We start from the raw sequence: 16,531 nt of genomic DNA, 5'->3' as shown, positions 1-16,531 counted from the left end.
GACTTAAATTCAAAGTTTGTTTGGATTTTTGAATTTTTTGAGAAAACCCTGCTTTTCAGCATTTAAATCCTACCATGAAAATCCATTTCAAAATCTAAGCATAATTTGGGGTTGATCCCAAAAGCAAAAGTGTAGAGCTTGGCAAGTTATACAAAGTTTGTTTTTGGAGTTTTTCAAGTTGTTTAGAAAAATTTTGCGTAATTCAAAAAGGCGTAATTCGTTAAATTTCCCTATTCAAATTCAAAAGTTTATTTCAAAATCTAGACCGAATTAGGAGATGGTTATAGAAGCAAAGTTGTAGAACTTTTGATTTTGAACAACTTTTGTTTTTGGAGATTTTTGAGTTGTTATGAAAATTTGAGAGTAATTTGTGAATTTTGGCGAATGGCAAACTTGTAATTACTGTGAACAGTGTCCACCGTCGAGACTACACCGTCGGCGACCTTCTTCGGCGTTCTAGGCGCGTCGTGGCTGTCCTTGGCGTCGCACTGGCACGGAAATGGCTTCGCCGTGGCTTCCTTGAGCTTCTGAGTCGTGTTATAAGAACCGAGACGCCGTCGTCGTCGTTTTTCTTCCTCCTCAGTTTTTCCCGTCGCCACCACCGCAGCTCCGTCGAGCTCTCACCATCGACTTAGCACCGTTGCCGTCTTGGCAAAGCCTGTCCTAGCTCCGCCTTAACCTTACGCGTCCAACCGACCCACCAATTTAGTTTATCTCCACCGGAAACTCGCTGTCCACGTCTTTCTTCTTCGCGGCCGGCAACTCCTCTGCCGAGCGCGATTCGCCGCGGCCAGAGCTCCACGGTGCATCTTCGTCTCTAGTTTTGGCTGATTCTGTTTCGTCTTGATGCTGTAGTACTTAATCCATAGCTGGTTGCTCATTTTGATCACTGCAGTCGCCGGTACACCATCGTCGACGACGTTTTGCTCCGCCGTGATCACTGTGATCGTCGTCACGCCTCTCCGTTGCTTCTCCGACCTCGCTCCTTGCTTCAACGCGTTCGGGGTGAGCCACTGGTGCTTCCTGGATCCCTTGTTTGAGCTCTACCGGTCGCACACCACTGGCGTAGTGCTGCCGTGCCACCGCGTCCGCCATGGTCGACGACGAGCTAGTATAGGGCTGATAGGGACATCAATCGATGCGCCAAGACTTGGTGATCATTTTGGTACGTTGGTCGTCGCCGGTGATCTCACCGCCGGCGAGAAATCGCCGGTCAGAGCCGTCGCTACCGTGGTCAACGTCGGAGGTTAGGGATGACAGGTGGGGTCGGGTTGTCAGTGACTCAGCGTTCAAATGGATTTTTCTATTTTCAGATTTGAATGAATAGTGTCTATTTTTGTTATTTTTGTGTAGATTTATTTAGAGCTCCAAAAATTATGAAAATTTTTGTGTGACTTCTCTGTGATGTATAGTATTTAAGAAAAATATGAAATAATGTTTTTCAGTAATTTTTGAATGTGATAAAAATTGCTCAATTTATTAATAAATGGATTTCCATGATTTTTCTAGGCTTATTTATTTATCCAAAAATTATGAAATTTGTTTTGCCACTTAGTTATAATGTAATAAACATTTATAAAAATTTTGAGCTCAATTGGAATAAGTTGATTTATTTCATAATTTTGAATTAAATAATTAATTCATAAAAGCAAATAGTAACCTTTAATGATTTAGGTTTTGTTTGAAATTTTGATTGAGTGATGACCTTGGATCATTAGTTGATAATGATCCTTGGCAATTGATTGGGTGTTGCGAAAAAGGTTTGATTAGTTTGACTTGCAACTGTACCGTGAAGGAAAGTTGTATTCAAATTATTAATTTTGCATCCATCATCGAGCATCATGTTTAGTATTCCACATCATGTTAAACATGGCATTGTTATTACGTGTAGTAAACGAAGGTGAACACATGGTAGTTAATCAAGTGGTTGAGGAGGTTAATCTGTCTGTTGAGGTCGGATCGAATACTTGTGAAACGTCGCAGGAGCCAGACTTTTCCGTCAACAAAGGCAAGCCCCGGATGCATACAACCCTACCTTGTGTTTTACAAATTAATTTTGCTGTTGCTTTCCGTTACTGCATTAAGTGATTAGGAGTTAAGTAAGAGCCTAATTGGTGCATTACCACCCTTGTTATTCTATATTTACCATATTACCAGTTTTAAACTCGTATATGCCTAGTTTTGCTTAGCTATGCGTAGAACGATGAAAGTCGGGTGACTACCTGCCACCTGCAAGTTTTAAATGGAACATTGGTTAATTATGTTAGCATGTGATATGGGAATGTGGAGTAATAAATCTAGACCGGGCAGACTCGGTGTGTGTGAGCCACAAGACATGGAGGTCTTGTGAGCGGGTTCTTTCCGCCTGTGTCGATTAAGGCACGTCCGTTGTTGAATTGCATGAGGTGAGAATTTGTAGTACTAACCACATACTCCGGTAAGCCTGAACTTGGTGATTCTATTACGAGAATGGCTACTCGCGCACTGGGAGTGAAGAGATGGTGGGAATAGCGTGTACCCACGTGGCTATGGGCTGGATTGGTGGAGTACTGTATTCTCGGGTGGCGCGGACCTGTTCTTGTTTCAGAGGATCTGAGGGTAGGTTGGTATATGTAGGTCGAGGACCTACATATGTCGTGTGGTCTGGAAGTCCTAGCTGGGTTTATAATCGGTTCGAATCGTCGTTGCTCCTCGGTTATGGAGACTCAACTCACTGTTCATCATCGTAGTATTAATAACTGGAACTTGAGAATGGTTGATGAAGGTGTTGGATATGAAGTTTTATGATCTCATTATGGATCGTGTCATCTTTGTATATGATTTTATGAAGTTTAAATTGTTGAAATAAAGAATTTTGTTAAAGAGCTTTTACGCAAAATAACTTTGATTATTGCTAAAATCATACCTTGAATCCCTGAGCCTGCATTCCTGAGTTATCAGTTCTTATTTCGGTTAAGTCTTGTTGAGTACTTTTGTACTCAGGGTTCGTTGACCCTTGTTGCAGGTGAGTCTCATGAGCAGATCTATTGTGGATCATGCTGCATGACAGTTGTACCTTGTGATGACGATGAGAAGTAAATGTGTGGCCCTTGGGCAGGGCAGTCTCATTGTGTGTTTTGTATTATATTATAATGCTGCTCCACTATTTCATTTTGTAATAATCATCGAACTTAGTTATGAGGTTTGAAACCACTGTTTTGTAAATTATGTTATTGTAAGACTTCCACTGTTTTTACTCTGGTGTAGATATTTGAATAAATGTTGTAATACTGCAATGACTCTGTAACGTGATCCTGCTCGGAAATCGTGGATGATTCGGGGTTCCCCGAGGACACCCGACAGTCTTTTTAAGTTATTGGAAACGTATGCATAAATGTCAAAGGTCATCGGACAGTGATAGGTGCATGTGTGCCCTATAACTTAAGAGGTTCTGCCACATCGCCCTTCGTGGTTGGATCTTGCTACGTCTCATCGATGTGCTATCAAGTTGCTCCATGCTGTTCAGATCAGGGTGCTGATCTTGGGCAACACGTCTAGGGTCTTGATACGCGCATGTTGGATGACGTCGACAAAGCTTTTAGACTTCTTTTTCTTTGACCCTGCTACAAGATTCATTCTTCATCTTCCAGCAGGCTCGGGGACTAAGTGGGCACACTTCACCTTGCGGTGAATGTGCACTTTTCTCATCTCGAGGCTACGCCCAGGGGCTGGCTGCCTGCTCGACTGGTCTTCTACTTTCTGACGCTGGCACCATGTGACTACATCACCTACTGTCAGGCTCATGGACTAGCTGTGGGGGTATGGCCCCCAGTATCCATAAGACAAGACATGGGCCGCACCATTAGAGGTGGCCCAGCCCATAAGATCAAGGTGTGCATGGCGCTGCTCGGCGTGCACCGTAAGCTATTGTATAGTACCAAATAAGATACTTTCCTTGTAACCCTACCCCTCTAGAGTATATAAGGAGAGGCAGGGGTCCCCTACTTGACATCTCAATGTAATACATCAGAACATAGGATGTAGGTATTATGTCATACTGATGGCCGAACCTATCTAAATCTTATGTCTTGGTGTTTGTATTACCATCTCGCTCCTGATCTCGCTCACCTCTATGACAAATCTACCATCATGGGATACCCCTCGGTGGAATATCGAGCATCTTTTGTTGACAGGTAGCCTATTGGTCTTTCCTTGACAGAGATCCTATTGGTGGGCCCTTCCAAACCCTACCAGGGAAGGCGGAGGGTCATTTGCATGTGGTTGCGCCTTGTTTCCTACGCCTAGGTTGTGGTAGTGGTGGGCCCAACCTAGGCCACATCCCATTTTAACCGGGTGATGTTTCATTGGGTAGGGCACATCCCATCAGCCAGGACGCGTCTCACTGCATGCCTATCCGCATTAAATAGGGGAAGGGAGAGGGGTTTTGTCCCATTCCTCCGCCTTTCTCCACCTGCCGCCTCTCCTCCTTCTTCCTTCTCGCCAAGCCTGTTCATGCACCACGGCGGTTTCTAGGAGAGAGAGGGTAAAGCGAGGGAGAGGAGAACTCACATATTTGTTCATGAATCTAGAGCGCGATGTCGAACTAGAGGCCATCCAACATAGATGAGGCGGTGCTAGTCGCCTTCACCGAGAAGGGGCTGCTCTCGCCGAAGGAGGTGGCGCATTGGAGGGCTCCTATGCCTGGGGAAGCTATTCTATGACCACGGGCCAATGAGGTTGTCTCCTTCCTCACCTTCCATGAGCGCAGGCTTGGATATCCCACGCACTGGTTCTTGCGTGGGATCCTCAACGAGTGGGGTCTGGAGCTATAGCACCTCAATCCGACTGGGGTGCTGCACGTTGTCGGTTTCATCACCGTCTATGAGGCCTTCCTTAGGATGGAGCTGCACACGAACCTCTTCTAGCGGATCTTCACTGGGCAAGCCTTGTCTGAGGGGAGGTCACCCAGAACCACGTCAGTTGGGGGCTTCGCCTTGCAGAAGAAGCTGAGGCCGTCAGGCTCCTACCCTGCATACTCCCCCTATGAATCCAATCAGGGGTGGCATCGCGAGTGGTTCTACATTAGGAACCCAGTGGAGGCATCATTCCTGCTGTTCATCAGAAGAAGGATGGAGAGGCAGGAGAGCTGGTCATGGGGTCCCTCCAGTCAGTAGAACAAGTTGTAGGTCATTGAGGTAGAGCTTCAGAAGCTGGTGCAACATAGCCTCGATGGGCTATGGGTCTTCCACACCTTCTTCCATCATTGAGTCACCCCACTGGCTGAGAGGAGGTGGCCGATGTGGGCGTACTCTGGCCCAACGGATCTCGACCGCGTGTCGCTGGAGGAATTGCCAAAGGATGAAGTCTGGAGTTGACTCGACTGGGTGCTGCAACTGAGGGATAAAGAGTCCCTTGAAGGAAAGCTCATACCTCTTCACGCCATGAAGCTATCCAATCTGGTATGTTCCCCTCCTCTTATTCCGTGTCCTTTTCTTTCTTGCTCTCCTGTATTTTGACTTTGAGTCATCCGTTTAGTAGGGACTCAAGGGTTACAAATCCTGGCCACATCTTCCAAGGGGGCCAGAGGGCGCAGCTCGGCAAGCTGCTCTGAAGGAGGCAGCGGTCGCCAAAAAGAAGAAGAGAGCTAAGAAGGTCTGGAGGAGGTTTGAGAAGGAGAAGGAGATCGGCCGGTGGGTCCAGGCAGGTGAAAATAGGAGTGACATGGAGGCGGAGCTTGAGTCGGAGGAGCCCACAGAGATGGGTGGCGACGCAAGCACCTCTGAGGATGAAGGAGATAGGGGCGTCATCGTGACCTTAGTGGAGTGTCGTGAGCCTACGACCGCATCCGTCAGCGGTGGGTAGGATACAGAGAGGCACGGCGATGTTCCCACGTCAAGTAAGCATGCCGTGAGCTCGAACACCACCGTCGAGCGAGAGGCGAAGCGGGTGCTGTCGCCGCACCCTTTAGAGGCGTCATTGGTGTCGCACCCCCTGCTTCGAGTGTGGCGGGGCTTGCCGGCCGGTCGAAGGAGGCAACATTGGCTTCGCACCCCCCTGCTCTGAGCATGGCGGGGCACACCGGCTGGTCGGAGGAACATTCTCGTACCCCCGCATCTTTGGAGTCAGCGCATGTGCATGAGCCACAACAGGGAGATGACCCATCAGTTGCTCCGGTGGGTGCGCCGTGAGCCGGCGGTCGCGGCCATTCATGGGCCGATCAGGAACTGGCCAGGTCAACTCCTCCCTCGGTCGATACGAGGGGGCGCGGGTCATGACCCATGAGTGGTCCTTGTCTGGTGGGCTCATCGCCAGCAGGTCGGGGCTTCAGGGCCTTGCCACTTTTGTCTAGGTATGCATCTATGTTCATTTTTTATCTCACAATTGAGTTCTTTTAGCACGACTGACCTATACTTATTTGACAGTGGCCAAGGACTGATGGGACTAGGCATCGCCTCGTGTCCCATGTAGGAGGAGTGGAGACCCAACCTACAGCGAGTCGCGATGAGCGATGGGGAAAGCAGACTGGTGGCGGTGTGACCTTCCCTTCTAGGGGCCACATCCTCCCAGCCGGTTGTGAGTACAGCGGCAGCAGCGGCGGCGGTGATGGCAGAGGTTGGGTCAGAGGTGACCCTTGTGATCCCTCCCTCAACAGCCATGGCAGAAGAGAGGGGGGAAACCGGGTGAAAGGATCGAGATGCCTAAGAGGGGGGGTGAATTGGGCTAATTCTAAATTTCTTTGCAATAATTAAACCCTACAGTTAGCCCAACTTCACCCCTTATGCCTAGAAAGTGTTTCTAATGTTCTACCGCACAAAAAGTCTTGCAACATAAGTTCCAATCCTACTCTAGCATGGCAATTCTATGAATGTAAAGACAAGAATTGAATAGCTCAAAGTAAATGCTCAAAGTAAAGAGAGAAGGAGGAACGCGGCGATGTTTTGCTGAGGTATCAGAGAGTCACCACTTCCCACTAGTCCTCATTGGAGCACCCACGCAAGGGTGTAGCTCCCCCTTGATCTGAGCAAGGATCAAGTGCACTCTACGGGTTGATTCTTTGACACTCCGTCGTGATAAATCACCCACAACCGCTCACAACTTGAGTTGGGTCATCCACAAGCTCTGCCGGATGATCACCAAGCTCCTAATCACCACCAAGCCATCTAGGTGATGGCGATCACCAAGAGTAACAAGCACGAACTCTCACTTGACCACGACAAGCCTAATGAGAAGGGTGGATGCATACTTTGCTACTCTTGCTTTCACTAATGAGGTCTCTCTCTTGGATTCACAAATCTCAATCACCTCACTAGGACCTTGCTCTTCTTGGCACTCTCAATGGTGTTTCTCAGCTGTTGGAATGAGCAAAAGTACCCCCTCACATGAATGGAGGAAGTATTTATACACCCGTGTTCAAAACGAACCATTATGTGCCTCTACGGGGTGACCGGATGCTTCGGTCATGCTGACCGGACGCTTTGGTCAATTCACCCCGAAACCCAGTGTTTAAGTTGTGACCGAACACTGGACAACGTCCGGTCAGCACTGACTGGATGCGTTCGGTCACGATTTTCCCTCTCTAGAACCTTACTGGAGTCGACCGGATGCTGAGACCCAGTGTTCGGTCGCACTAGACGAATTCACCTTGATCAAATGAACTGACCGGACTCTGCGCCAGCGTCCGGTCACATCGAAACCAACGTCCGATCAGTATTTGACCCTCCATTCACTTCCAACTCTCAATCATACATGAATGAAGTTTGCTCCAATTGATCTAAGGGCTTTTTAGGAGCTACCTAGTGCTAGATTTAGCAAGTGTGCACCACACCTAACCCACTAGACTCACCTAGGTCAAGCTACCCATCCATACCCCCCTTAATAGTACGGCCAAAGGAAAAATAAAGTCCTAAACTACTCTAGGTGCCTCTTCAACACCAAACAACACTTAGAACTTGTCCATCCTTAACCTTGTCGTCCATCCTTTGAAAACCGAAATGATTTCCATCGTAGGGGCATGACAACTATTATTGCCCAATCAATCTCCATTACCATGGCCTAACTTAATTGTCTCTGCAAAACACATGTTAGTCATAGTAATCACGTATTGTCATTAATCACCAAAACCCAACTAGGGGCCTAGATGCTTTCAATCTCCCCCTTTTTGGTGATTGATGACAATACCACCTCGAGTATGTGAAAGAGTTGAGGTTTTTAACATACTTGGTTCATATAAGCTTTTGACAATAAGAACAAAAGAGTTAGACAAGCTTATATGACCCTAGCCAACATAATGTACTCCAAAGATATGAAATAAGCATGAGTACAAGTAATAAAGCTCATTTGCATCGGAGTAAAACATGGAAGCAAAGCAAATGACCATAACACAAGTGATATGACATATAAATAATTCAAAGTAGAGAGCACACATGTCACATATCACATAAATATCATGATCACGTAGATATCACTATCACATAAATATAGTTCGATGCATGAAAGTAAACACACATGAATGCATAATAGTGTATCACACATAAAAAACCAAATATGATAGATAAACTCCCCCTAAATATGTCGCTCCCCCTAAGTCTAGCATACTCGATCCCTCTCCCCCTTTGGCGTCAAACACCAAAACCTAAGGGTCGGTTGGTGGGGCTGCAGCGGACAAGTCGGGTGCTGAGGTGCGAGAAGCGAGCTGGAACTATGTGCCATCATCATCTAATCCTAAGCTTTGAGCTGTCTGACCCTCTATAGCTAGAAGTGATGCTAAAGTGGTCTAGGTTGGATCAGGGACTAGAGCGGCCTGAGACCCTGCAGGTATGACTGTAGCAGGCGTCTCTGATGAAGCAACTGAAGAAGGGAGCGTCTCTATAGTCTCGGTAATAGGTGCAACTGTGGAAGGACCTAGGACATGTAGATATGGCAGAGTAGGCTGCCCTATCAACTCACTGAAGAAAGCACCAAGGCTCCTAGACACTATAGTCTCTAGCACTACTACAGAAATGAACTTGCGCAGCGTTGCATAATTGGCCTCCGTGGCGGGCACTGTTTTTGCCCGCCACGGTAATTTGGTGTCCGACCGGCCACTGAGACGCCCGCTGCGGTAAATGATTTACGGCAGCGGGCAACCTTATTTGCCCGCTGCGGTAAATCCCCATTTACCGCAGCGGACATCTTAACGCGTCCGCCACGGTAAATCGATTTACTGCAGCGGGCAACCTTATTTGCCCGCTGCGGTAAATCCACATTTACCGCTGCGGACATCATAACGCGTCCGCCATGGTAAATCGATTTACCGTGGCGGGCGTCTTAAGATGTCCGCCACGGAAAATACCCTATTTTCCGCGGCGGACATCTTAAGACGTCCGCCACGGTAAATTGATTTACCATGGCGGGCGTCCTAAAATGCCCGCCACCTAAAATGTGGACGACGACCGGATTCAGCCCAGATCTGGCGCCCGATGGTTTCCTTAAAAAAAAAAGGGAAAATGACTTCTCTCCCAGCTCGGCCCCTCTCGCTCCCGTCACTTTCCCAAGCCGCATCGGCGCCCCTCTCGCAAGCAGCGTCCGCGCCTCACCTGCTCAAGCCCGCAGCGTCCGGGGCTGCCTCGCCCGGCCTCCGTGCGAGCCCCGGCTTCCGACCGCGACCTGCTGCGCCCCTGGCCCCACCCGGTGTCTGGCTCCGCTCGTCCGCTCGGTGCGCGGCCTTGGCCGCCCTCCCCTGCGCCGTCCGTCCCTACTCCGCGCACGACCTCCCCCGGTGCTCCATCAGCTCGGCGGTGCCTCGTCCGTGACACTGCCGTGTGCTCCTCCCTCCCCTCCGGTGCCCCCAGCACGTGCGCTTGCTGCCTCCTCTTCCCCGAGTGGCTCTTCCCCGTGCGCTAGGGTTCCTCCTCCTCCCCCACGGATCCTCCATGAACGACGACGGCGCGGGGCTAGGGTTTCAAATCCAGTGAGTTCATCTCCCTCTCTCCCTCTTCCTCTCCATCTCCCTCACTCCTCCCTCTTCCTCTCTCCAGATCCGGCGACGGCGACCTCTTCCTCCACGGATCCGGCGGCGGCGACCTCCTCCCCCACGGATCTGGCGGCTGCACCCTCCTCCTCCGTGGATCTGGCGGTGGAGCGACCGGATCCGGCGGTGGATCTCCACCACAACCACGACGCTGGGACCTCCACCACGGTGGGCGAGGACGCGTCGGCGCGGCGGGATCCGCGAGGAGGCACGGGGATCCGCGAGGAGGCGTCGGCGTGGTCCCCTGCGAGCGACTGGCGAGGTGGTGGCGGCCGTGGGAAGCCCGGATCCATCGCCGGTGGGCTCGAGAACGGGCTCGCCGGCGGGCTCCTGTTTTTTTTTGTTTTTTTTAAATGATTAACCGCAGCGGGCATCCTAACGTGCCCGCCGTGGTAAAAGTATATTTACCGCGGCGGGCACGTTACACCGCCCGCCGCGGTAAATAGATTAACCGCGGCGGGCAAAGCCGCCCGCCGCGGTTAAGCCACGATTTACCGTGGCCTCTAGGCCGCGGCGGACGGCTTTGCCCGCCGCGGAAAATCGAAAACGTCCGCCTCCAGTAAAGTTTGTGTAGTAGTGTAGCACAAGCTACGAGGAAGTCTGAGCCGGTGTGAAGCCCGTCTGAAAAGGTGTGAACTACAGGGCTGGCACTGGCGAAGCAAACCACTAGGACACCTGCTCTGTAGGTGAAGCAAACTGAGTAGCAGTCTGTCCCTGACTCTGAAGCCCACTAGGCTGTAAAGCTAGAGTCATAGAAGTGGTGGCAGGCTAGCCAATCTGGGGTGAAGGCTGTGGCGGTGGAGCCCCAATAGCTGCCACAACATGCTGCATAAATCCGAGTAGCTGCTGCTACATGAGAAGCTGCTACTAATGCATGGCCTACTGCTGCTGCTGTATAGCCTGTTGCTGCTGGATCGCCTGCTACTATCGCTGGAACTCATCCTGCCTGGTCTGAAACTATGCAAACGTAGCAGCGGTCTCCTGAGCCTAGCGAGCCTGATCTTGCCTCATCCGCTCAAGTATAGCAAGTAGAGCGGGGTCTGTCTGTGATGCAGGTGGAGCTGAGCTAGAGCTACCGGCCTCATGGTCATGTCATCGAGGAGGCATCTGAGGGATATCCCAGTAGTCATCATCTGAGCTATCGCTGGGGTCGCTCTCAACCATCCCCTCCTGTGGAGCATATAACTGCTCCTCCTCTATAGCTACTATACCCTTGATGGTCTCATCCTGCTAGGCTACAGTCTCTGGTACCTCTGGACGATGGCGCGGCTGGCTAGGTGTCCTCCCTACACTATGGCGGAGCATCTGAGTCATGTTGTATGTAGGGAACTCTGTAGTAGCACCGCTGTACTCTGCTAGCATCTCCAGTGGCCTCACTGTAACTGCTCTATGAATCAAGAATGTAATCCAGTGAGCATATGGCAGCTGCCAGTGACCTCTAAATCCCTCTACAATAGTATCCTCCATCTCTAATAGAAAGGAGACCCCAAATGTCAAACACAGTCTGCTACATCTAAGAGTTCAGTAGCCATAACTGTATGCGAGTCAAGCCCTCGTGATACCCCATCCTCGGAAGCAGGGTTCTCCTCATAATAGCATCAAGTACTCTAGCAGTAGGAGTGAGATCACTGGGTGTCCTGCTCGATCCTTCGCTGAATGGCTCTGTGAAGTAATGGCGGACCAAATCTATAGGAGGCACCATACCGCCACGAGGGCATTTGGGAGGCATTGTCTGTCCATAGCAAACCTTATGTAGCCAGACGGGCTGCTCCTGAAGCCTGAATATCTCCCTAACCCTAAAGCTCATCAGCATGTATCTCTGCCTCTGAATGCAAAGTGTATAAATCTATGCTGCGGGTCAATCCAAAGTGTAGCATAGAACTCATGGACCCAAGATGGAACATATAAGCCTGTCCATCCAAGTAAGTCTGTTAGCCTTGGCAAGTAAGATAGGTAAGGGTGAATATGCTCTTTGGCTGCTTCCACAATGGACTCAATGTTGCACACCCTCTGAGACCTAAATGCTGCCCCACTGTTAAGATATGCATTATAAAAATCTTCCTACAGTGGTGTGTAGAAGCCCTCTGATGCACGCTCATCCCGCCTCGATGGAAACCACTCGTCGAACTGAACGAACCTGAGCTACTGCACCTACTTGGTCGTGGCAGCCCTCAAATCCAGATGAGTCACTGGAGGCAGACCCTATGGTCTAGGAGGTAGATGAGAACCCCTCCGCTATGTCTCTGCCCTTGGTGTCACCTGGGTATGGGTATGACTAGAGTAGCGAAGTTGTGGTGCTGGCTCTGTCTCCTCTGCCTGCTCTCCCTCCTAAGTCTACTCTGCTGGCTGTGGCTCCTGCTGTGACTCCCCCGGACGCTGACTCTCATCAATAGCAACACGCCATCCTCCTACCATGGCTGTCCCAGCTGGACCACCATGACGACGCTCAACCTCCTGGACAACGGCCCTCTAAGCTGGAGAAAGCTGATCTACAATCTGTACTCCACTCCTAGCACCTCCTGCCTCTACATGCTCTGTGGCGGTTGCAATAGCGGCTGCTCTCGCTGTGTCAGCATCTGGATACTTGCGCTTCTTCATTGCAAGCTTCTTTGTCGCCTTGCCTTTTGCTGCAGAAGCCAGGTGAGGCAGGGGCCTTGGATCCTCATCACCGGGACCACCTCCGACATTCTTGACACAAGCCATCTAATGGAACTGAAAAGAACAACTACACTGACAAGAATCAACTGCCAACTATCACTTCTGAGGCTTGGCCTTGATTCGTACTTGCGAGCTTGGCCCTGAGTTGACTGACAACTACCAAAGAGACCTCAAAAACACTAACTTGCTGCAGGATGGAATAGATAGGATATATACGAATAATTTAAATATACATCTAAAGATACGAAACCCTAAGGCCCCGTTTGGCCAGGCTCCTACGGGCTCTGGCTCCTGCACTGTAGCTGGGTGTCGGCCGCCCATGGGCCGATAGGTGCCTATAGGAGCAGGAGCCACGGAGCCAGAAAAATGAGCTTCTCCGGCTCCAGTGGTGTTAGTGAGAGAGGAAAGGAGGAGAGAGAAAAACAGCTCCGGTGAACAGTAGCTGGTTGTCGACCACCTAGGAGCCGATAGGCGGGAGCCAAAGCCGTCGGAGCCCAGCCAAACAGGGCCTAAGAAGCAAGCATTAGGTAAGAAATTGGAAATGAGGGCTTGCTACCTGACGAACCGGCGAATCAACAAGAAGAGGAACGAATCGGGGAACCACCAGATTGGCTAGGGTTAGGATTCCGGTGAGGTAGTGAGCACTGGATCGGTGAAGTAGGTGCAAGAGGAGGCTCTGGTGGTGTTGTTGAGCTACGGGTGGCTGGTGCTGTGGTGTGGCTCTAGTGAAGGCACGACGGTGATGCTGAAGCAGAGCACGGGCACGGTGGCGGCACTAGCGTAGGGCACGGCGATGCAGAGAAGGCGCGGGCACGGATGGCGCGGGTGCGGCGATGCAGCAAGGTGGCGTGGGAGTTAGCACTGGAGGCACGAGCTCACGGTGGGGAAGCAATGCGGCGCAGGCGAGCTGTGGAGGCATGGCTAGGGTTCAGGCGATGGAGGTGCGGCGGTGATGTCGGCAGGATAGGTCAAAACGCGCGCAGCGCTGCGGTTATATGGTGGCCCTAGACCGAGTTGGACAAGGAAAGAAGAAAAGAGTCCGCGATCCAAACGTTTTCTTCTGACCGGACGCTCTAGTGGCAACGATCGGATGCTGCCACCCTGAGTCCGGTCGATTCTAGAGAGGTCCAAAATCCTTGGAATCACGATCGGACGCGTCCGATCACCACTGACCGGACGCAGCCAGAGTCTGGTCCAACTTGTCGCCTTCATCTTTGCTCGATCGGACATAGGAACGCCTTCTAACCGGACGCTGGACAGTAGAGTTCGGTCACTCCTTTGCAGCATAGTTCACCTCCTGTGAACTGACCGGACGCTGGACTTTAGAGTCTGTTGCAGCGTCCGGTCACTCTTTTCCAACAAATCTTTAAAGTTCCTTTGCGCTGCCTGTTCCCAATCAAGTCCCAACTTCAATAAGGTCCAAATAAACACCAATTGGGACTGATATGAGTGAACTCTCTCAAACCCTCAAATTTTCAAAATATTTTGCCTTAGGCTATAATTCTTTTTAAGAAAATAGGCAATAAGAGGGCAATTGAAGATAAACGACAAAACAACATTCATGCATATGCAATGCAATACTTGAAAGTAAATCTAGTTGCTTGTCAAGTTTGATCCAAGGTTAAGCTTCTTCGCACGCTTTCTGGCTGTTATCTTAACCATGTTAGACAAGCACTATATGCATTACCAAAGATTAAATATGTTGTATATTACAATGCAATGCAAGGGACAACACAAGCTCATTTTCTAGTGAAGTTGCTAAAATCAAGAACATTGAGCTCATTCCGTAATTGACAAAAAGTCGTCTCATCTAGCGGTTTAGTGAAGATATCCGCCAATTGATCCTCGGTCCTTATACCTTCTAATGAAATATCATTCTTTGCAGCATGATCTCTAAGAAAGTAATGGCGGATATCTATGTGCTTGGTGCGAGAGTGTTGAACCGGATTATTTGCAAGTTTTACCGCACTTTCATTGTCGCACAAAAGAGGTACTTTTTCTAGAACTACACCATAGTCTAGCAAAGTTTGTTTCATATAAAGAATTTGTGCACAACAAGCACCCGCGGTAATGTATTCCGCTTCGGCGGTGGACAAAGCCACGCTATTTTGTTTCTTGGAGGACCAAGACACAAGTGATCTACCAAGCAAATGGCACCCTCCGGATGTGCTTTTTCTATCAACTTTGCAACCGGCATAATCCGAATCAAAATAGTCAACTAATTCAAATATAGCTCCTTTGGGATACCAAAGGCCAATGCTTGGTGTGTGCTTAAGATACCTAAGGATTCTTTTAACGGCAATCAAATGAGTTTCCTTGGGATTAGCTTGAAATCTAGCACACATACACATACTAAACATGATGTCGGGCCTAGATGCGGTTAAATATAACAAGCTACCAATCATAGAGCGGTAGAGAGTTTGATCAACTGTGTTACCTCCCTCATCTAGGTCGAGATGTCCATTAGTTGGCACTGGTGTCTTGATTGGCTTACATTCATCCATCTTGAATCTCTTGAGAAGATCATTTGTATATTTCTCTTGAGAGATGAAAATCCCTTCTCGCATTTGCTTGACTTGAAAACCAAGAAAGAATGTAAGCTCTCCAATCATTGACATCTCAAACTCTTTCGACATCAATTCACCAAACTCTTTGCAAGAATCTTCATTTGATGATCCAAAGATGATATCATCAACATACACTTGACAAATGAAGATATGTCCATCAAGCTTCTTGGTGAATAGTGTGGTGCTGATCTTCCCAATGGTGAAGCCCTTCTCAATGAGGAAGTCCTAAAAGCGCTCATACCAAGCTCTCGGGGCTTGCTTAAGCCCATATAACGCCTTGGACAACCTATAAACATGATTAGGATATCTAGGGTCTTTAAACCTGGGAGGTTGATCAACATAGACTAGCTCATTAATAAAGCCATTTAAAAATGCACTTTTCACATCCATTTGATATAGTTTCATTTCATGATGTGATGCATATGCAAGGAGGATACGAATGGCTTCTAGTCTTGCAACCGGTGCAAAGGTCTCTCCAAATCCAAACCTTCAACTTGAGAGAACCCCTTTGCAACTAGTCTTGCCTTGTTCCTCACAATAACGCCTTGATCATCTTGCTTGTTGTGGAACACCCACTTTGTTCCAATGACTCTTGCACCTTGTGGTCGCTCTTCAAGAGTCCAAACTTCATTGCGGGTGAAGTTGTTGAACTCTTCATGCATGACATTTATCCAATCTGGATCTTGAAGAGCTTCTTCTACCTTAGTAGGCTCAAAGCAAGAGACAAAAGAGTGATGTTCAATAAACGAAGCAAGCTTTTGAGATCGAGTCATTACACCCTTTGATGGACTCCCTATGATGAGATCTTATGGATGAGCTTGTAGTAGAGGTGAATTTCTTCTATCAACCACTTGAGGGGGGCGGTTGTGGAGCATCAACATCATGTGCTTGTGTCACCATTTGCTCATGGGAGACATGAGTATCTTCATTTTCTACTCTCCCATATTTATCACCATCTTGTGGCACATTTGATGAAGAAGGTGGATTAATCACTTGTACATCATCTTCATCATCTTGTGGCTTGATGTCTCCAACCGAAATGTTCTTCCTAGCCTCCCTTAATGGTTCATCACCTACACCATCAAGATTCTCATGTGCTCCTTGGGAGCCGTTAGATTCATCAAATTCCACATCATATGTTTCTTCAACCAAGCCGGTGGCATGATTAAATACTCGATATGCTTTGGACTTTGATGAGTAACCAACAAGAAAACCAATATCACAACGTCTTTGAAAGTTCCCTAGGTGTTGCTGCTTCTTGTAGATGTAGCATTTGCAACCAAACACCCGAAAGAAAGAGATGTCCGGCTTCTTCCCA

At 49.0% G+C, this 16,531-nt stretch overlaps 1 protein-coding gene across 1 annotated transcript in view; it reads left to right on the top strand.

Moving 5' to 3' along the window:
• The first annotated feature begins 12,424 nt into the window (after positions 1-12,424).
• The window catches only part of LOC136536881 (flavin-containing monooxygenase FMO GS-OX-like 2), a 29,481-nt gene continuing 25,374 nt past the window's right edge, over positions 12,425-16,531 (top strand). The window contains exon 1 of the mRNA XM_066529029.1: positions 12,425-12,486. Within this exon, the coding sequence (XP_066385126.1) occupies positions 12,425-12,486 (62 nt within the window). The remainder of the gene's footprint in view (positions 12,487-16,531) is intronic.

The sequence above is a fragment of the Miscanthus floridulus genome, chromosome 2 (assembly GCF_019320115.1).
Source record: "Miscanthus floridulus cultivar M001 chromosome 2, ASM1932011v1, whole genome shotgun sequence".
NCBI lineage: Eukaryota > Viridiplantae > Streptophyta > Magnoliopsida > Poales > Poaceae > Miscanthus > Miscanthus floridulus.
This window is presented reverse-complemented; position numbering and strand designations above follow the sequence as displayed.